Source organism: Myzus persicae, unplaced genomic scaffold (genome assembly GCF_001856785.1).
Source record: "Myzus persicae strain clone G006 unplaced genomic scaffold, MPER_G0061.0, whole genome shotgun sequence".
Taxonomy (NCBI): Eukaryota; Metazoa; Arthropoda; class Insecta; order Hemiptera; family Aphididae; genus Myzus; species Myzus persicae.
In genome coordinates this window covers 4,672-26,477 of record NW_019100788.1, presented here as the reverse complement: position 1 = coordinate 26,477, position 21,806 = coordinate 4,672, and the positions used below count along the sequence as shown (strand labels likewise).

General features: G+C 31.7%; 2 protein-coding genes and 2 long non-coding RNA genes across 6 annotated transcripts; 3 read left to right on the top strand and 1 right to left on the bottom strand.

Annotated features, from left to right (window-relative positions):
- Positions 1–227: 227 nt before the first annotated feature.
- On the top strand, positions 228–1,847 carry LOC111042983. Its single transcript, XM_022327745.1, has one exon. It carries the CDS (start codon positions 228–230, stop codon positions 1,845–1,847), a length of 1,620 nt encoding a protein of 539 aa, XP_022183437.1.
- Positions 1,848–4,648: 2,801 nt separating this feature from the next.
- LOC111042986 lies at positions 4,649–5,426 on the bottom strand. The gene is made up of 3 exons (XR_002605522.1): positions 5,205–5,426; positions 4,871–5,074; positions 4,649–4,740 (listed from the first exon to the last, which is right to left on the bottom strand). It is a non-coding gene; the product is annotated as an uncharacterized LOC111042986 (long non-coding RNA).
- Positions 5,427–9,154: 3,728 nt separating this feature from the next.
- Positions 9,155–11,334, top strand: LOC111042987 (zinc finger MYM-type protein 1-like). 3 transcript variants are annotated; one of them, XM_022327747.1, is made up of 6 exons: positions 9,155–9,676; positions 9,822–10,017; positions 10,159–10,480; positions 10,736–10,781; positions 10,842–11,098; positions 11,175–11,334. In XM_022327747.1, exons 1-5 carry the CDS (start codon positions 9,484–9,486, stop codon positions 10,877–10,879), a joined length of 795 nt encoding a protein of 264 aa, XP_022183439.1. In that variant the 5' UTR covers positions 9,155–9,483; the 3' UTR covers positions 10,880–11,098; positions 11,175–11,334. The 3 variants fall into 3 exon arrangements, with proteins under 3 accessions (XP_022183439.1, XP_022183440.1, XP_022183438.1); XM_022327748.1 differs by having other exon boundaries at positions 10,556–10,781; XM_022327746.1 differs by having other exon boundaries at positions 10,159–10,781.
- A 7,409-nt stretch (positions 11,335–18,743) lies between these two features.
- Positions 18,744–19,612, top strand: LOC111042984. Its single transcript, XR_002605521.1, has 3 exons — positions 18,744–18,825; positions 19,117–19,454; positions 19,526–19,612. It is a non-coding gene; the product is annotated as an uncharacterized LOC111042984 (long non-coding RNA).
- Positions 19,613–21,806: the final 2,194 nt, after the last annotated feature.

The following is a 21,806-nucleotide window of genomic DNA, read 5'->3' as shown; positions in this document are numbered from 1 at the left end:
ATTCTAAAGTGGTCTTGGCTTGGATAACGTCACCATCAGGTCGATGGAAGACATTTGTCGCACACCGCGTTGGCGAAATACAAGAGTTAACCGCGTGCAACGAATTGTCACACGTCCCCACTCACGACAACCCGGCGGACGTAATTTCGCGCGGGTGCAATGCCGAGGACATCGAAAAAAAATCAATTTGGTGGTGCGGCCCGGAATGGTTAATTAAAGACGCCAGTATGTGGCCGAAACCGACAAATGTTGATAAATCCGAAGTAGAAAAAATGCCCGAAGAAAGGAGTCACACAATGTCAAATACGCATAATCTCATATGTACGTTATCATTGGATTTTCCACTGTTGACTACTCGTTCGTCATTAAAACAGATTATCCGAATAACGGCGTATTGTTTACGTTGGCGAAATAACGGACTAAAGAGTCGCACAAAACGTGTCATCGGGCCGTTAGACGTAAATGAATTAGAATACGCAAATTTGGCGTTAATTAAAATGATACAAAAAAAACATTTCCAAAAAGAAATAAATGAACTTAAATCACAGAAGGCGCAAGTAGCTGGCAATAGTGTGCTGATACGATTACGACCCTTTTGTGACGAGAAAGGTCTATTACGCGTAGGAGGACGTTTGGCAAATGCAATTGAGTTAAGTGAATTTCAGCGACACCCAATTGTGCTTCCTCGTGACAGTACATATACGCGATTATTATTTCAAAGTGAGCACGTAAATTTATTGCATAGTGGTCCACAGGCCCTCGTGGCAGCCATTCGGCAACGATATTGGCCCTTAGGAGCACGCAGTATAGCACGGAAGATTGTGCATAGTTGCATTACGTGTTTTAAACAAAAACCTATAATAGTACAGCCAATAATGGGTAACTTACCACGCGATCGAATTACGTGCAGCCGGCCATTCTCGCGATGTGGAGTCGATTTTGCCGGTCCCATACTGATAAAGTCAAGTTTACGGCGAAACGCGCCGTGCGATAAAGGCTATATATCTATATTTGTGTGTTTTGCTACTAAAGCGATACACATAGAATTAGTCAGTGATCTAACGACAAAGACGTTTTTGCAAACGTTAAACCGGTTTTTCGACCGTCGCGGAAGGTGCGCGGTCATATACTCGGACAACGCGACAAACTTCGTGGGCGCTCGCAGACAGCTTCGAGATGTATATAATTTATTTCAATCCGATCAACATCAAAACACAGTTTGTGCAACATTCGCGGAGAAAGGGGTGGAGTGGAAGTTAATACCACCACGATCTCCACATTTCGGTGGCCTGTGGGAGGCGGCGGTTAAGTCGATGAAGAATTTGTTATCTAAGGTGTTAGGTGAATCTCGCTTAACTTACGAAGATATGAGTACTGTACTGACTCGGTTAGAAGCATGCTTAAATTCTCGTCCCATTACCTCCCTGTCTTCCGACCCATCCGATCTTTCCTATTTAACGCCTGGTCATTTTTTAATCGGTGATGCTATTACCGCCGTACCCGAAAGGGATGAAACGGCTACTTCCGTGACGCCGTTGGAGCGTTGGAGAAAGGTTACCCAATATTCACAACTACTTTGGAAGCGCTGGAGTACAGAGTATCTGGGTCAACTACAGGAGCGTGTAAAATGGACTCAATCAAAGGGGCCAAATTTAAAGATAGGATCTGTGGTGTTAATACGAGACACAAATTTGCCCCCTTTGCAGTGGCGTCTCGGTCGGGTCCTCCAAATCCATGCAGGAAGGGACGGAATAAGTCGGTCGGCGTCCGTAAAGACGAAATTTGGGGAAATTACAAGGGCAGCTCGTCTACTTTGTCCGCTACCAATCGACAACAATCAATATTAAATAAAAATCTTTTATATGTTTTATTTATTTATTTATTCAGTAACATTAAATTATATTTGTTCAACTATTACCGTATCAGGTTGTTGTTATTAGTCAATTTATTATATTTTGTTTATTCTTTTTTTTTATAAATTATTTGTAATGTATGTTAATTATTCTATTATCGAATTTGTAATTTTTATTGTTCAATTTGTTGAAATATTATTTATATTTCAAGGTGGGCGGCTATGTTGCGTACGCGAGATATTTTACTTATATAATAAAATTGGTAGATACCGAAACGATTATTTGTATAGAGTATAAATGTAAGATAAGATACGTCCGATAGAGCGGTCTTCGATGACGGGCGATCGGCCGTCGCAGTCGCAATAAAACCGTACCAGTGTAACGTACGCGTCGTAGCCGTTCAATATTAATATTCGATTATGAACTAGCGAATAAAGAGAAATAATATTAATTCAATGTTATTGTTTTATTAAATTAAGCATTGAGCTATCGTAATCAAAATGTTTTTCGCTCATTTAAGTACATTTTTTGGTTATTTTTAAGTTGATTTTTTAGGTTATTTAGAATTATTTTCAGTGCATTTCTTAGGTCATTAACATGTTGACTACCATACGGCCTCCGGCGTCCGTATAAAAATAATTAAATTAGGTATTGATAATTTTTAGACCGCCGACTACCACATCATATCATTCGTAGGAGGCCATACGGTGGCGGGCTACCATAAATAAATTTGGATTTATATTATTAACTTTTCCGTGTGGCGCTACAATAATGATCTAGAAAATGCACTTTGGCTTAGTGGAAATAATTGTAATTTTTTGATGTATAAAACATAATTTTAACATTTTTTTGTATTTTTAATTTTTTTTCAAATTCAATAGTATTTATACAAAATTTATAATGACACTGAAAAATGAACTTGGCGTACAAATAGTCAATATTCAAGAGGCCGCCGGCGGCCACACGGCAGTCATCGTGTAAGCCTATAGGACCTAGATCAACAGTAAGGACTATAAAATATGATTTGTGAAAATTAAATCGTGTAGCGCTGCGATGTAGTGAATTTCATACAATATATTCTTCTGATATATCCCGGGCGTTTTGTTTCATTCGAGGGTGTCAGCCTAATATCAGCCCACGGATCATGATACATATTGTTACATACAACATATTAATTTTAATTATTTAAATATTGGTTAGTGGTTACATAAACGATAAACAAATTACTATATTACTACGAGATATTCCTTGCTCATGCAACGAACCTCGCGTTTTTGTTACCATATTTTTGAGGGCCACACTACACGCTCTTTGCTGACCGCGATTGGATGACCGTGTTATTATATATTTATAATAGGTATTAAAATAGTGATCCGACCGACGTTAGATTATAATATAATATCTCATATGCAGTAGGAAGTGCAATCGTGCATTATTTACGCATGATCCTATATTCTGTATATTACAACGTGCCTTAAGCCTTAGGTAAAAGCGGATCCCAGTCCCTCACCGGCATAGGCGTAACATAGACTCTATTCACGTGGGAGAAGAATAATTTTTGAAAATCTCTACACATTTTCTTAATTTTTTTTTTTTTTTTATTTGAGGTAAACAATCTATACCTTAGGGGCACAATAAGTTTATATGATGGTTAGAATAAATTACACATGATACGCTTGATGTGAGAAGTCATCCACTAATGACACTCAATATTGATTTTTTTTTTTATGTATAAAATTATTTAAACAACTGAAGCTCTCATTTTGAATTAGTTGATGGGAGGGGTGTGAACAAGTAGGTACAAGTAGTAATTTTGCGGTTTAAGTGTTTCACAAATCAACTTCAAATCTATTCCAGATGGCTTACGGCATCGTTAAGCTATATTTTGGCAAAAAAAAATCACCATTAAGTAAATTTTAACTAGTATTACGATTGAAAATAGTTTTGAAAGTGACGTCACTGTTTCATCGATTTTAAAGCAGAAAGATTGAATTTTGACCATACAAACCGTGATAATATTTTCATATGAACGACGAACTGTTCGTTGACATAAAAAAAACCCGAATTTGTTCATTCAATTTTCATATGGGTCTTTTATTGACACCTGTAGGCTGTAGAGTGATATTTGAACATAAATTTTACTTTCTATTGAATTTTGAGGTTTAAGTGTTTCCGAATCAACTTCAAATCTATTCCACATGGCTTACGGCAACGTTAAGCTATATTTTGGCAAACAAAATTCACAATTAGGTAAATTTTAACTAGTAAAACGATAGAAAATAGTTTTGAAAGTGACGTCACTGTTTCATCGATTTTAAAGCAGAAAGATTGAATTTTGACCATACAAACCGTGATAATATTTTCATATGAACGACGAACTGTTCGTTGACACAAAAAAAACCCGAATTTGTTCATTCAATTTTCATATGGGTCTTTTATTGACACCTGTAGGCTGATATTTGAACATAAATTTTACTTTCTATTGAATTTTGGGGTTTAAGTGTTTCCGAATCAACTTCAAATCTATTCCACATGGCTTACGGCAACGTTAAGCTATATTTTGGCAAACAAAATTCACAATTAGGTAAATTTTAACTAGTAAAACGATAGAAAATAGTTTTGAAAGTGACGTCACTGTTTCATCGATTTTAAAGCAGAAAGATTGAATTTTGACCATACAAACCGTGATAATATTTTCATATGAACGACGAACTGTTCGTTGACACAAAAAAAACCCGAATTTGTTCATTCAATTTTCATATGGGTCTTTTATTGACACCTGTAGGCTGATATTTGAACATAAATTTTACTTTCTATTGAATTTTGGGGTTTAAGTGTTTCCGAATCAACTTCAAATCTATTCCACATGGCTTACGGCAACGTTAAGCTATATTTTGGCAAACAAAATTCACAATTAGGTAAATTTTAACTAGTAAAACGATAGAAAATAGTTTTGAAAGTGACGTCACTGTTTCATCGATTTTAAAGCAGAAAGATTGAATTTTGACCATACAAACCGTGATAATATTTTCATATGAACGACGAACTGTTCGTTGACACAAAAAAAACCCGAATTTGTTCATTCAATTTTCATATGGGTCTTTTATTGACACCTGTAGACTGATATTTGAACATAAATTTTACTTTCTATTGAATTTTGGGGTTTAAGTGTTTCCGAATCAACTTCAAATCTATTCCACATGGCTTACGGCAACGTTAAGCTATATTTTGGCAAACAAAATTCACAATTAGGTAAATTTTAACTAGTAAAACGATAGAAAATAGTTTTGAAAGTGACGTCACTGTTTCATCGATTTTAAAGCAGAAAGATTGAATTTTGACCATACAAACCGTGATAATATTTTCATATGAACGACGAACTGTTCGTTGACACAAAAAAACCCGTATTTGTTCATTCAATTTTCATATGGGTCTTTTATTGACACCTGTAGACTGATATTTGAACATAAATTTTACTTTCTATTGAATTTTGGGGTTTAAGTGTTTCCGAATCAACTTCAAATCTATTCCAGATGGCTTACGGCAACGTTAAGCTATATTTTGGCAAACAAAATTCACAATTAGGTAAATTTTAACTAGTATTACGATTGAAAATAGTTTTGAAAATGACGTCACTGTTTCATCGATTTTAAAGCAGTAAGATTGAATTTTGACCATACAAACCGTGATAATATTTTCATATGAACGACGAACTGTACGTCGACACAAAAAAAACCCGTATTTGTTCATTCAATTTTCATATGGGTCTTTTATTGACACCTGTATTCTGTAGAGTGATATTTGAACATAAATTTTACTTTTTATTTAATTTTGAGGTTTAAGTGTTTCCGAATCAACTTCAAATCTATTCCAGATGGCTACGGCATCGTTAAGCTATATTTTGGCAAAAAAAAATTCACCATTAAGTAAATTTTAACTAGTATTACGATTGAAAATAGTTTTGAAAGTGACGTCACTGTTTCATCGATTTTAAAGCAGAAAGATTGAATTTTGACCATACAAATCGTTTTTGTATTTTCGTGCGGACTTCGAACTATTCTGTGATACATAAAAATTGTAAAATTATTCATTTCAATGTTTTAAATTAAATTCGAAGTATTGTGTTTTTACCTTATTCTAAATTGTGTTTATCTTATCATGCAGTTGGTGAGCTAGCTGTTTGTCGTTGCTCTTGGATGAATGTTTGTACAAATTCATGGAAATAAACTTATGAGAATATATATAGGCACCTGAACGGTCTCCCATGGAACTGACGTTGTCGTTCGGGTGACTATCACTTTGTATACGACCGGGGGCGCCGAAACCCATATTGATGTAGGGCGACTGTGGGTGGGTGGGTCGTGGGTGTGTGGATAGCGGCCGGTAGACCTAACCAAATATTTTATTTATCTTATTAAATTTTTCATTACATATTATATCTATTTAATAACTGTCTCCTAGAATGCAACTAAGAAATAATAATTAACCTAAATAAATATTTCGGTAAGGTGGGTGGGTATGTTGTTAAATATGATTTGCCCTATATGATTATATATATTTTTATAGTTCGGCGCCCCTCTTTACGACAACGGCCCTACCTTGATTTGGTTGTCACGCGGTTGTACGCTTGTGGCTGATCTATATGTATGAGTAATGAGTATGCCTAGGTACTTTAATGAAATAAAACAAGAACCTTTCCATATTATTGAGTGATTGAATATTATCCTAATATACTGTTATTGGTTTGTCTTCATAGTTTATTTTCAAATTTTAAATATTTGAGTGACTGCGTTTTGTCTGAAATCACCTATCGCCATACGCCCATACCATAACTGGTGGCCACAATACGTGGCCCCGGCGGGCTGTAGCAAGCGTAAAAATTATTTCAAACGATATAGCGCCGTTGCTCATGGTGTTAATGGGTTTTACGATATCATTGAAATAAATGTGTGAGAATCGGTACCCCGTACGCGTGCTTCCGATAGAACAAGCATCGTTGTTCGCGGCCACCACATCATTGCTCAGATCTGCGCGACTAATCCGGACCACTTAAGCGGCCGCTTGAGGTGACTGTTATACGTATTACGTCTGCGGGGACTGAGGGCACATATCACACGCATTGACAAAGTACGACTGCTTCATTAACTCACGACGGCGTAACACATAATGATGTTATATACAATATACATACTTTTTATGTAGGTCATCTCCGATAACATATCGTCTTCATCGATAGTTCAATTGTTGTTGTACAATGTATGTATATACGCACATAACAGTGACATCGACGCATCACACTCGTCGTTTGAATTCGAGCATAGCCTAAAATATTATGCTTTAATAAAGCATCAACGATGAAAATAGTATAAGCGTGTTTTTTTTTATATTAATCGTGATCGAACAATTTGTCGTTTGTGTTTACTGCGCTCAAAGACTGTGTGCAGCTTCACACATTGACTGTTTGATGACAAATCTGATTTTAAATTTTAAAAAAATCATTATCAACAAATTATATTGAACTGAATAAAATTAAAATTTTATAAAAACGTATCAATGTTGGATTACAGTTTGGAGTTTTCCACAACACGGCTGCATTTTTTACCGCGGTAACCCTTCGTCCTTCGTATTAAATTATCTCTATTAATTAATCTTAATTTATTTACTCAGGACACTACTGAATACTGAGTGCCGATCTAATGAGTGTGCGTCATGCATAATATTATGATAGCGCCGGAATGCTCGCATCGGCATCACATGTATAATAGTGTTGTGATGCATAGACATTTCGGTGATAACAAATTGTTTTTACCTCTTTTTCTTGTTTAGTCATTATGTAACATTGTTGTACAGGTATAGATGTGTATAGAAACTTTCCATTGAAAAATACATTTTTAATTTCTGAATTACATAAAAAAATTACTAAAAAATATTCTATGAAAAAATGTAATTAAATTCGTATTTCGTAAGGTTTTAAAAATCTGTTTGCCCTCCTGTCTCGTTTAACAACAAAGTAATTCCCTCGCCAGACGAAGTAAAATACCTAGGATTAATATTCGACAAACGCCTAAACTGGAGCTCGCATCTTAAACAAAAACGTAAATCAGTGAATGACTGCATCTTCTGAGACCTCTATTAAAAGCGAAACTTTCTTTAGCCAACAAACTCACAATATACAAATCAATAATTTGTCCAGCTTGGCTTTACGGCATCCAACTATGGGGGCCAGCAAAACCATCTAACACTAAAACCTTGCAATCCATATGTCTACGCCTAATAACTGCTGCCCCATGGCCCCCATGGTATGTTACCAACAAAAACCTCCACAAAGACCTGAACATACCAACCCTCAACGACTTAGCCAAATCCTGCTACATTAAATTTCACTCAAAGCTTCGAGCTCATCCAAATCCCATACTTAAATGTATATCCTCTACCTCAATTATACCTAGAGGCTAGAAGGCTAATAAGGCAATGGCCAAGAGATCTGCTCAATACTTAAAAAACATAATAAACAAAAAAAAAAATTAAAACCCTAATTTCTGGTCAGGTGGTACTGCTGGGAACCTTCCTTTTCTGTTATTAATGTTATTTTGTTATTATGTCATCACACTTACTTATTATACCATTGTATAATGTATTAATGTATTTGTATAGATTGTAAATACACTATGTTTAATAGAAAAAAAAAAAAAAGGTTTTACAAACTTGGAACGATCGTAATATTAATAATAAGTAAAAACAGTATAACACCCGCATTGGTGGTTTATCAGCAGTCGCCCGCGTCGTGTCGCGCGTCGTCCCAGTTTCGATGAAATTACGTAATAATAATAATAATAATAATATGTAAAAATACATATTATGAATTGGTTTTTACAAACTATATCACCAAAATCGATAGTCTATAATAATCGACGAATTTTAGTATTTTTGTTTTTCACCACATATGGTGATCGCATTGGGTATTTGTATTTTGTCATTTGACTGGTTAACGGCTAACAATTATGTCTAAGAAATTATTTGCGATCTTTTATGTGAATAAACTGTCTTCTGTGGCCTCGGTTAGTACTTATGTCACAGACGATACTGACCCAGACGACACTTTAAGTAGTCTAGGAAGTATAGCTACAGTTGAATCCACAAATGTGTCGATTTGGTGCCTGAAACTTGTGATCTAGGAACTTTATTGACTGGTCCAGCTCGTCCAGTACTTGAGGCAAGTATAAAACCAAATTTTCTTAAATGTTGTGGTTTATTGTATATTTATAACTATAATTGATGTATTTTGTTCCTACTATAGTCGAATCCAAAAACTGTTTTTTAACAAAACCGTGGTTTTAATTCCGTTTATTATTCTAGCTTTAATTGGCTAGAATATAGTATTTAACATGATGCTATTTACTGTTTTTGCTGTCGCAATTTTAGCGTAGCAAGTGATAAAAATGATTCTACGTTTACAAGTATTGGATTCAACAACTGGAAAAAAGCAAGTATTTTTTTCAATTTTGTATTAATTATTTTAATCATATTTAAAAATGTTTATTATATTTAATTATCTGGGTTAAGAGGAAAAAAAGGAAATAAACAAAGTAAACTGCACGGACATTCCACTAGTAAACAGCATTTAACTTGCATGGCCAAATGGGAAGCCTATACTTCAACCATAAGAACAGGAAGTGTCCACTCTCAAGTAGCATCGAGCCACAAGCTTCTTATAGAAAAAAATGTCCAATATATTAAAACTCTTGTTGATATAACATTATTTTTGAGCTGCCGGGGATTATCTTTTAGAGGACATGAAGAATCAAGGCTTTCACTAAATCAAGGTAACTAACTAAAATAATTAAACATATATTTTCAATTAAAATTTTTTCACTGCTAAAAGATTATCTAATAGGTACATAATATTATAACATTTAAAATACCAGATACATTTTTCACCACCTATAGACATGTATATTCTTGTTACAGGAAATTTTAAAGAAATTTGCAGTTTGATTTCAAAACACTATCCAGAATTTGTAGAAATGTTTCAAAATACTACCAATTACACTAGTCATGCTGTGCAAGATGAGTTAGCTAATTTATGTGCTGAGAACATAAGATATAAAATTACAAAAGAAATTGAAGACACTAAAGTTTTTGGTATTATGTGTGATGAAGCTAGGTAAGAATCTAACGTTTAAATTACAAGTATACAAAATTCAATTTAGTAAAGGTTTAACAATTATTTTGATTGTAACCCGAGACCCAATGAAAGAAGTTCTTTCACCACCTACTAACTGATTTATTTTTATTTTTATTTTAGGTGTTTTAAGCAAGAACAAATGTCTTTATGTGTAAGGTATACTGTTGGCCTTAATATCGTAGAACGATTTCTGGGATTTATTCACGTTTCTGTAGAACAAGATGCTGAATCCCTAAGTGCCCATATATTTGCTTATCTTACTAAAAATAACATGGACACGTTTCATGTTGTGGCACAATCCTACGATGGGGCAAATGTTATGTCTGGAAAGTTCAATGGTGTACAGGCTAAAATTAAAAATAAATTTCCATATGCCATTTATACGCATTGTATGGCCCATCGTATAAATCTTGTAGTAATTGATATGTGCAAATATGTTAAGGTAAATTATAATTTTTTTAGCTATATATATTTTTTTTGGTATAAGAGACTAGGACGGTTTTTAATACTATTGAAGGGTTGTATATCCACTTTTCTCATCCAACTAAAAACCAAATGCTCGTTATAAACCATGCAAAAACAGTTGGGAATAAAAAGTATTCATATTGGTTGCTTAAGTGATACTAGATGGAACTGTCGGTTTAAGAACTGTGAAGCAATATTACACAGTTATAAAGCTATTATTAACGTTTTACAGGAAGAAACGGATAATCAAACTGATAGAAATGCAAATGAAGCTTTAGGTAAATCGTATAAAACATTTAAAATAATTAGATTATAATATTTTAATATTTTTTTTCAAGGTATACTTACAAATGTCAACAAGCTCATTTGTTGTTAATTTGTTTGTTTAAAAAAATATATTGTCCACAATAAATATTCTTTGCAACATGTTTCAAGAAAAAAATGCGACACTAGGCAAAGCAACAATTCTTATCAAGAGTGTTTTACAAACTTTTGAAAATGGTAGATCTACTCATGCTTTTAATAATTTATGGTTAGAAATCCAAGACTTTGCTAAAGACTACAACATTAACTTTGATATACCATTTCAAACAAAGTAAATATTATTTAATAATTTTATAGTTAGGTGTAGACTGTAAAAAGTAAAAATTATAAGTATTTTTGTATTTTAGGATTAAAACGAATAAGAAGAGAACCCATAGATTTAATGATTTTGTTTTGATTACTACTTCTGGTGCTGAAGAACCCAATGAAGTTGATAATGCTACTGCTGAAAATTATTTTCGTGTAAATGCATACTTTAAAGTTTTAGATTCCATTATTGTCAATATGTTCCATTATGGTTAGATTGTTTAGTAAGTCAAACTTTGTAAATAGTCTGTAAATTGTCTTGTTGAAATAAATAATTGCTAGCGACTAGTACATATTAGTGCCTATATGGGTGCAATGAGAAATATAATGCTCAGCCCCCCCCCCCCTAAGTAATTTCACCAAATTTCCGCCTATGATTACAACCCATAGTTTTCTAAGTTTTTGAGTAACTTATTCTAATAATTAGGATAGATTGAAGTCATTAATTACCTTCATCACTGCTCTGCCGTGCTAAGCGAAAAAGCAGTATCTCCAATTTTAGTCGAAATCGAGATATTGCTACACGGGGGTTAACAATGTGGTTTTGTACCATTTTTCGCAGTGAAAAAGCAGTATAACCAATATTTAACATTGAAAATGAGCATTTGAAATTAAGAAAATAAACAGTAAGTCCATAATTTTTGTGAAACTAGAATCAAAAATACAGTAAATCCCAATAAGTAGCAAATAAGCAGTAAGTGACGTGGAGTTACTGTTATTTCACTTATTTTCAAAACATTTTAAACAGTATCTCCGTATTTACTATTTGATAATATTGGTGTATATTGTATAAATTATATTTTGTAGTCACAACCACAGTTTCAGATTTATATTAAAGGTATATCAATCGTGGTCACAAACTCACAAGGCTGATATGTTCATTATCAATTTCATGGAATACTGAATTATTAACAAATATTCTATTTTTAGGCTATGTTATCATAGATTAGTCAATTATTGTTGTTTGCAATGCGAGGAATGGAAGCAACATACTGCAAATCATAGTAAAGACTCATTAAATTTATCTTCTAATACATGTAATGTATGTAAAAAGTATGAAGTACATTTGAAGTTATATACACAAGCAAGATCCTTGTATGAAAGTCATAAAAAAGAATTGAATAGTGGTTCTAAATTAACTGTTTCTGTTGATCTTCAGAAAGTTATTATGTTACTTCGCATGGAATGTTTCAAAGCAGCTATATTCACTAAAAGAATAATAGTATTCAATGAAAGTTTTGTGCCAATAGGAAAAAAAAATAAAGTTAAACCTTTAGCTATCATATGGCATGAAGGTGTGTCTGGAAGAAAACAGGAAGATTTGACAATTTGTTTTTTTCAGTTTCTTTTATTTAATAAAGATGTTAAAAATATTTCTATATGGATGGATAACTGTGCAGCATAAAATAAAAATTGGTGCCTACTGACATTCTTGATTTATGTTATTAATTCACATGAAATTGAAACTACTGAAATTAATTTGTTCTACTTTGAACCTGGACACTCATTCATGTCTGCTGACAGTTTCCATCACCAAGTCGAGTTATCAATGAAAAAAACAGGTAAAGTGTATGATTTTATGGACTTTGAAAAAGTTATCCGTAAATCCAATAGTGGGCATGTAGATGCAAAATCAATGGATCTCAAAGACTTCTATGATTGGAAATCAAAATGTTCTGTTTACAAATTGAACAAGCAAAATATAAGACCAATGCTTAGTGACATTGTTCATATAAAGGTAGAAAGAGGGTTGAATTATTTGCTTTACAAAACTGACTACAGTGAATATTGTCCATTTAGAAAACTTGATTTTTTTAAAAACAACATCATTAAAAATGGAATTTCAAAACCAGACCAAAAAACTAAAGTTCTTGGTATTCATCCAAGTAAAAAGGAAAGTATCATAAAAACATTAGTTCCTTTAATGCTAGAAACAAGGAAACAATTCTGGCTAGATTTTCCGTGTGCTATTGAAGCACTAGATTTATACAGTGACAACGAAAATTAAAAATGTTATTATAATGATAGTTATTATTATAAAAATGTCACTCTGATTAAATTATGTTTAATTATTTTATAAATTGTTAATTTAAAGTAAAAAGTACTGACTTGTTCAAAAGTGTTTGCAACTTATTTATTTATATAATAATATGCAGTGGTGTATTGGTAAATATATTTATGGGTATACGCACTAATAAAATATGTATAATCTACCAAAAAAAAATTTTCTCGCTTCGCTCGTAGTCAATAATCATTACAATAATTAGGTGACTTAATCTCTTATATTATATTATTTTTATTTTATTTCTTTATTAAATTTTCAGTATTTTTACTAATATAATAATATTAAAATTAACACTGATCATCAATGGAACCGACTAGTATTCATTCTTCTTTGTCAAACGATACTACGATAAGTACAATAAGTCGTAAACTCGAATAGCAAGATTCAAGAAGGAAAATACCCATTATTGCAGTAACAATAATTTATAAATAAATCTATAAATAAACACCATAAACCATTTAATTGGCCATAGCCTGATAAACACTTAATAACATCAGTGGTTACAAAAACATAACATCGCAAGAAACACATTTGCCGCGCGTTATAATTTATAAATGACATAATACAGGTTGAGAACCATGGACTGAGCATTCATACTCCATATTGGTAATATTACATAATATTTTAATAACATCTATTTTTCAAAATGTTATTAATAAATTTAATTTAAAATTCATTATTATATTAAAATAACAATTTTTCCTATGAATAATTGGTTTTCGAGTTATTTTAAGAGCGTATACCCGTAAAATGATATTTTACATTGGGTATACGCCGAAAATCGAAAATCTGCTGACGGGTATACGGCGTATACCCGCGTATCCGTACCAATACACCACTGATAATATGTATATTGTACCAAATATATTATATAAATATGTTATTAGTTATTACTATTTACTACTAAGTACTAAGTAGTAAGTTAGTAATTACTTTATAGATTTTTCTATTAATTTTCCTTATAATATTATAAAGTTTAAAATAAAAGACAGTATCTCCCTAGAAATGGATATACTGTAAATTTGCTTCTGATAGTGCTTATCAAATAAGCAGTAAGTCCATTTTAATGGTCGAGGAATTAACGAAAATATTTAAAAACTCATAAAATCAATTCTATGATATACGCTTAGTATATACACGTTTATTTTAGGATTGTATGTTAATTATACTTGGTGCACGGATCAGTAATGAGTCTAAAACTATTTAGTCGATTTCCCAACATTTTGCTTAGATGGAGATACTGCTTTTTCGCTAAGCACGGCAGAGCTTCTACTGTCTGATACATCTAGTGTTGTACGTTTACTTTCGGTCATCAATTGAACCTCTTCATTTTCCGATTCTTTTTCAGCTCGTGTATGCCACCTTTTTTAAAATTATCCAAGTTGTCGGTAAATCTTAAATTAGAAAAAATGACAGCGAAATAAAATAATTTTTTAAATAAGTGTATACATTTTTTTAAATATAACATACAGGTTATTTATTATGATACCATAAACATACTACATTATGAATACATACTTAAAATAATAATAAATATAAACTTTGTAAACTATTGAATAGATTTTATTTTACATACCATGTTCTATTGCCACAAACTATTTTAATACCATACTCAAACCAAGTTGGTTCTGGATCTAGGGCATCATAAATGTCAGTAGGTACTGGTTACTCGACCAAGTGGCCATTTACAAAACCGTACACTACTATTTTTTAGATATTTTGTTTCATTTTGAACTAGTCACTTTGTTTGCACTGCACTGTAATCATTCAAATCCACAAATACCACAATAACTTTAATCTAAAATGGATAGACATACATTTATTTTTTAGTTGAGTATCGGCTACCTATGTTATTATATACTAGAAATATAATAGAAATAATTTGATAAAAAAATTAAAGGCACCAGTTAGGCTCCTAAAATCTACCGTTACAGACAAAAATGTAAACAGTCCTATAATTGCAATGTGTATTTTTTATACTTGTAAAAAACTTAATTTTTCAATAAATACGAGTAAATGAACAAGAACAATTTTTTTTAGGACTTAGGTAGCTACTTTTTTTTAGTATTGTAATTTTTAAACAGTGTTATGAACTTTTTTTAAAAAATAAAAATTAATTAATTGGATATATTATATTTACATAGGATACATCCACACCAAAGGTAACTAGGTATCAAACATTATAAAAAATAGCTATAAATTATGGTAGACGATTGAGATAGAAACAATTACATATATTTTCTGGTTAATAAATTGCATTATTTAAATTTAATAAATGATAAATAAATTAAACTACTTGGCAATTATATATAATATATAAAAATGAAATGTTATAAAAATAAATCATAGGTATAACTATGAATTACTTATAAAAGGTATTAAAACGGAAATAATGTTTTTAATGGAATGTTTTTGGGAGGAAACTTTAACATAATATAATCATTAGGAAAAATCACAACTAAAGAACTACAATCATGGTTGTTCATGAAATCATATAAGAACATGTTTGTTGATTGTTCAAAATAAAAACATAATCAATGGTGAATGCACATATATGTTGTCACATACTCACATATCCGGTATCGATTTGTAGCCATGTAGGTACATAATATTATGGAGCCATGGAGGTAGAGATGTCGGACGACAGCGCTACAAGAGCATGGAGCCCGAAGGTGCACATTTTAACTTTAATAATAGTTATACCTAATATTATGATATACTATGTAGATCCGGTCACTGTCCTGCGCCAACTGGATGCATCAATAGTTTTTAATGAGCTGAAATATGCAGGCCCGACAAAAATCAAGTTGGAAAGTCGTGATTTCACCGCAGGCATTGTAGTGCATGTGACTTCAACTGGTGATACACCCGTCATCGCGGTTTTGAACTAAAACGAACCCACACCTGGCCAAGATGTCATTATCAACGACATCTACATAATATTAATATATTTACACGTCATGTCCCGTCTTCTACCTTGACCAAGTGTGCGTCCAAGTGTCAGCCATGTCGCTATGTCGCGACAGCCGTTTTTTTATAGCATCACGTATTATTTTATTAATTACACTGACGGTTTATGGCCATTTTTGTTACATGTCCGCTTAGCCGTAAGTGTCATCTTAATTTCAATGTGCATTCGTATTTTGTTGTGGCACATTCCGCCTTGAGTGTTACTGTCGAATTTATACATTTTATCATTTTATCTTGTATGTGGTATGTCACGTTTGTTTGCGTTCCGTATCGCTGTGTTCTTGCACGCCGTTGTTATGCAATGACAAGTAATCCACTAATCCACCCTTTTCCGTCCACGCATCCTGTATACCATGGTTTAGTGGTATACTACTGTCGTGTTGCGTTTACGTCCTTTGCCGAGTCGGTCACGGTGTAACAGGATAGTCATGGTATCGGCCTACTGAGTTTCATTAAATTATATATTTCTATACTCATGTTTGTACTCATTTCTCATTAAAATAAAAAGAGAAAGTTACCACTTAACACTCATAACTGGGCAACTGGCCCATATTTTGAGTGGCCCACCGAGATTTCCTCGACAGCTTTCCGATCCGACCATTGCCTGAACTGTTGAATGTCGTATAATATATTCTTCTGATTTATCCCGGGCGTTTTGTTTCATTCGAGGGTGTCAGCCTAATATCTGCCCGCGGATCACGATACATATTGTTACATACAACATATTAAATTTAATTATTTAAATATTGGTTAGTGGTTACATAAACGATAAACAAATTACTATATTACTACGACTCACGAGCCATTCCTTGCTCATGCGACGAACCTCGCGTTTTTGTTACCATATTTTTGAGGGCCACACTACACGCTCTTTGCTGACCGCGATTGGATGACCGTGTTATTATATATTTATGGTGGTGTGTTTATATTGTCAAAGTAGAATCCGTGCCACTAATTCGTGGTTCACGGACGTGGCTACTTTGATAAGTGTAAACCGGCCTTTATAATTATAATATTAAAATAGTGATCCGTCCAAAGTTAGATTATAATATAATATCGCACATGCAGTAGGAAGTGCAATCGTGCATTATTTACGCTTGATACTATTCTGTGTATTACAACGTGCCTTAGGTAAAAGCGGATCCAAGTCCCTAACCGGCATAGAATTACGCCTATACTAACCTTGGACTCTATTCACGCGGGGGCAAAAATAATTTTTGAGAATCTCTACACATTTTCATAATCTTATTTAAATTTAATATATATTATAAAACTGTTTTATAATTTTTACCACCATTTTTCATTTAACTCATTTTAAGCAAACATTTTTTTGTATAGGTACCTATACTATAAGGTTTATACCAAACAATAATAAAATTACTACTTTCTTTTTAAACCATAATTAATATTCATAATTATATAAAAATTAAAAGAAACTTTGTAGAAGACAACCTGTTTTAAGTTTTTATATATATTTTTTGTGTGTTTCTGTCGTCACGGTTTCGGGCAGTAAAAGTCCTACTTGGGTAGGTACTACTTCTATAATCAGTATTTAAATAAAAGGTAAACGTGTATGTGTTTTAAATTTACAAGCACTTATTGTTAGTCGTTATTGTACAATATTATTATATTAAAATATATTCCTATAAATATAATATATTATATTATGTTACGGTCAGAGTGTATAATTGGGCATTGTAGTACAATGCCCGGACAATGTATACAATGCCAAATTTCAATGGACAATGTAGAATTGTAGACAATTATACATTTTGCCCAGGCATTGCACAGAATGACCAGAGCACAGGAGCTGGGAAAATTACAATGGTATAAAACAATTTTTGTTATCTTAATAATTTACAATATTTTTTTGGTGCGACCTATTCTTAATTAAAAGCTATAAATATAATATAAAACATAAACATTGATATTGACTGATTCTGCTATAAATAAATGAATATGGCTATAATATAGAGCATCATAATAATATGTAGAACATGGTATTATATTATTTTTTATAATATTATTAGAAAATAATATAATTTTTGTGTGTACGGACTAATTGCCTATTGGTTCTTAGCGCACTATCAGTTATATACTATTACAATATTGCATATTTGCATGTATAGTCCACTACCCTGTTTTACACTATTCAACTATTGTAATATTTATTACTTGGGTTCGTATTATTCGTATCGTGTTCGCTGTTGTCTGCTTGACGTTCCTACAGATTGTTAATAATTGTATAGCATCAATCGTATACTCTTGTTTTCATCACCTATTTAAATTGTTTTAAATTGTAATACAATGAGTGATTGTGATTCTTCAACCGAAGTCGATCGGGTTGCACAGAAGAACCAATTTTACCCTGGTCAAATTATCAAAAATATTTTAAAGTATTAAGAGTCATTGAGGATAATTTTTTTTACAAGAAGCTGAAAGTGAAGTGCTTAAGTTGTGTCGATACAAAGTGTGACATGGTAGATTCACGTTCAAACTCTAATATAAGAAAACATTTAAGCGTAAGTACATTGTTACTTTGGTCATCTCCTACCTACAATTGAAGTATTAATTTATAAATATGAATTAATCACAACTGACAAGTGATCAAACAGTTTCTAATTATTTGAAACCTCTGGTGACTGCCATACTTAATGGTATGTAATAATTAATATTTTTTAAATACATTAATTTTATTTAGCCAAGTACTTAAATTGTACACATTTAATTTCTTTTCATTTTAGTTGTTTTTGGTTTTCTTTATTGGTAAATACTATTTACTAAGTAGTAATTATTTAGTATCTCTTAGCTCTTACAGCCTTACTGATGTATAATGTAAAATTTTAATCAGCTGATTTATTATTTATATTTATATTTCTGTGTAGTACATTTATATACTCATGAGCTAAAATAAACAAACTTAAATGATAATAATTTTTGTTTTTTAGGTATGAAAACAAGGTTTGCTGATTATTTGATAGACAAATTTTTAATTACTGCTGCGTCTGCCACCCACTATTTAAAAAAGCATGGATTACAAATGATATAAAAAAGCAATTGGCCGCAGAATATTTAAAAAGTGCCTGATATGACTTACATACCAGTGATAATGACAATAATGAAGTAGAAGGTAACCAAATGAAAGATAATTTATCTACCTTTTTAACCGGGTCACAAAATTCCCGAGAGGAAAAATCAACAGTTAGTGATGAAATAGATAGGATATTTGGGCACATCTCCAACAAAGACTTTAGAATGTTTGCATGATTTACCCACTATCAAAAAAGTAAGATTAGTTGAAAACTTCTTATTCTATTAGTAGTAATATTAAAAAAAACATTTGTACTTAATTTTCAGGTACCTTGTGAAGTACAACACTCAACTACCTAGCAGTGCATCAGTAGAGAGTGTTTAATGTTGGTGGTGTAACAATTACAAAAAAAAAGAACAAATATGACGGATCAGCATTTTGAACAAATAATGTTCTTAAAATATGATTATTATTTTATCTTGTTTAAAACCATAATTGTTGAGTTATAAAAGTTTTGTGCTAGCAGCTAATAATAATAATAATAATAATAATAATAATAAAAAAATGTCCTTAAAATGCAACACTCAAATGTTTGATTAATTTAATATATTATAAATGATTCAGAATTAAATTGATTTTTTTGTTTTGTATTTGAAAATTATTTCAAATACTTCACTATAGATAGTATTTGGGTGGTATTTTAAATACTTTATTTTATAAGTATTTGAGTAATTACATTTTGGAAACTGCCTTTAAAACGAAAAATATTACGAATAATTTTTGTTGAACATATAATTAAAAGCATTAAACCGTATTCAGCATTAATTGTTACATCTTAATGTTATTGGAAATGCATATCACTTGGATCATGTGTTACTATATATCAGCATGCTGCGATGTGACATGTGACATGTGACTTATTATTTAAGTACTTAATTTAACAACTTTTTTGGCATTAACTAATTCAAATTGGTCGAGTAAATTCATGTGTACCTAACTAACAAACCTAAAATGTTCATGATTTTTTTTGAAAATACTACCTATTTTAAGAAATACCCACAGCGACCTCTGCAAAGTATAAACTATACTTGTAGTACTTAATTTGTATGGTAAGTTTTTAAAATATAAAACAATAAATATAGGTAGGTACTATTGAAGCGATACATTTTTTTTCCCAGAGAGTATATTATAGGCACGATTAAAGTATCCAATTTTTTATTACTTCTGTAAATTCCAAAGCCTTATTTTGAACTTAAACCCACCCAATAATATTCTGTTTCGGAATTTGAAATAAAAAATGTATCGTGTAATCCAAAGAAGTCAAAGACTCGAAAACTGATGACAACATATTATATTATGACACCTATCATCTATGGCAAAAGCCGATCGCCGTCACTCACCGGAGACGATTCGCAATTCTAATAATTTCATCGAAGAAAAGAGAAATGTGTATGGCAACAATTAACATTTACTCACATATTTCATTCTACTCAAGTAATTTTTATACAAATCTCGATTTTTTCAGTTCGGATTTAGATGAAGGAAGAAATTCCTCGATATGGCGTCTGCGCTTAAGTATAGCGAATTGCAGCTATGTATTACCCGAAGAGTCGATGTATACGTAAGTTTGATTACTTATTCTTTTGGGGTTTAAATATTTTACTTTTTAGTCTCAAAATTAAAATTTGATTTGCTACACGGGTGAAGTAGAGACATATTTTTTGTTCCCGAGCGCACAACACAAAAAAATACGTTATCCACAAACGACGACGGCATATCCAGGTCGCAGAATAATAACATATTTATAAAATTAAATAAATATAAATAGTGTTGTACATACTAGTCATATTACAGTAGTACTGTACACTGGATTTCTATGTGCCTCGAAATTCAACAATTTTTATTTTTAGTTTATATAAATGTTAAGTAATATATGAAAATTACTATGCCGTCTGCTTGTGGTCGATCCGCGAATTAAAGCGACGCCGTCGTACATGAAACATCAAATTATTTTATAAAGCTAAGAAAGTCGCTGTGCTGATTATTGAATATCCATCGGAATTTAAATAATTAAATTTTAAAATTTTAATATTCCCGAATAGCTTAAAATATACCTAACCAATGCACTTAAAATGAATACGTAAAATATTAATTATTAAATTCGTGCTCGATTATTCCTCGATTCAGAGAAAAGATTTAACTTGGAATTTTACAAATTATAGTTGGTTAGTCGGTATACGCTAAATGTGATGTGATGTATAAGGCACTGAATACCTATTTATGTTAAATCTAATGAGTAGTAATCACATTTATTTACTATAATATTGATATTTACTAACTCATAAAAAAAATGCTTGTGCTTCGAATATTTTAACACCACCTTTATCAATTATTAAATTAAAAATTGAAATAATAGGTACTTTATAAATTGTTGTTATTTAAATTTGAAAATTATAAACTATTTTGGTTATTGTTATACCATCATTATCTTAATGATCAAATCTCAAACACGGACCACCTTGATATAAAAATTTGTTATGTACCATATATCTATGGTTTTATCATATTGACGTAGTATAAATTATAATGCAATCCGTGGCGATTTTC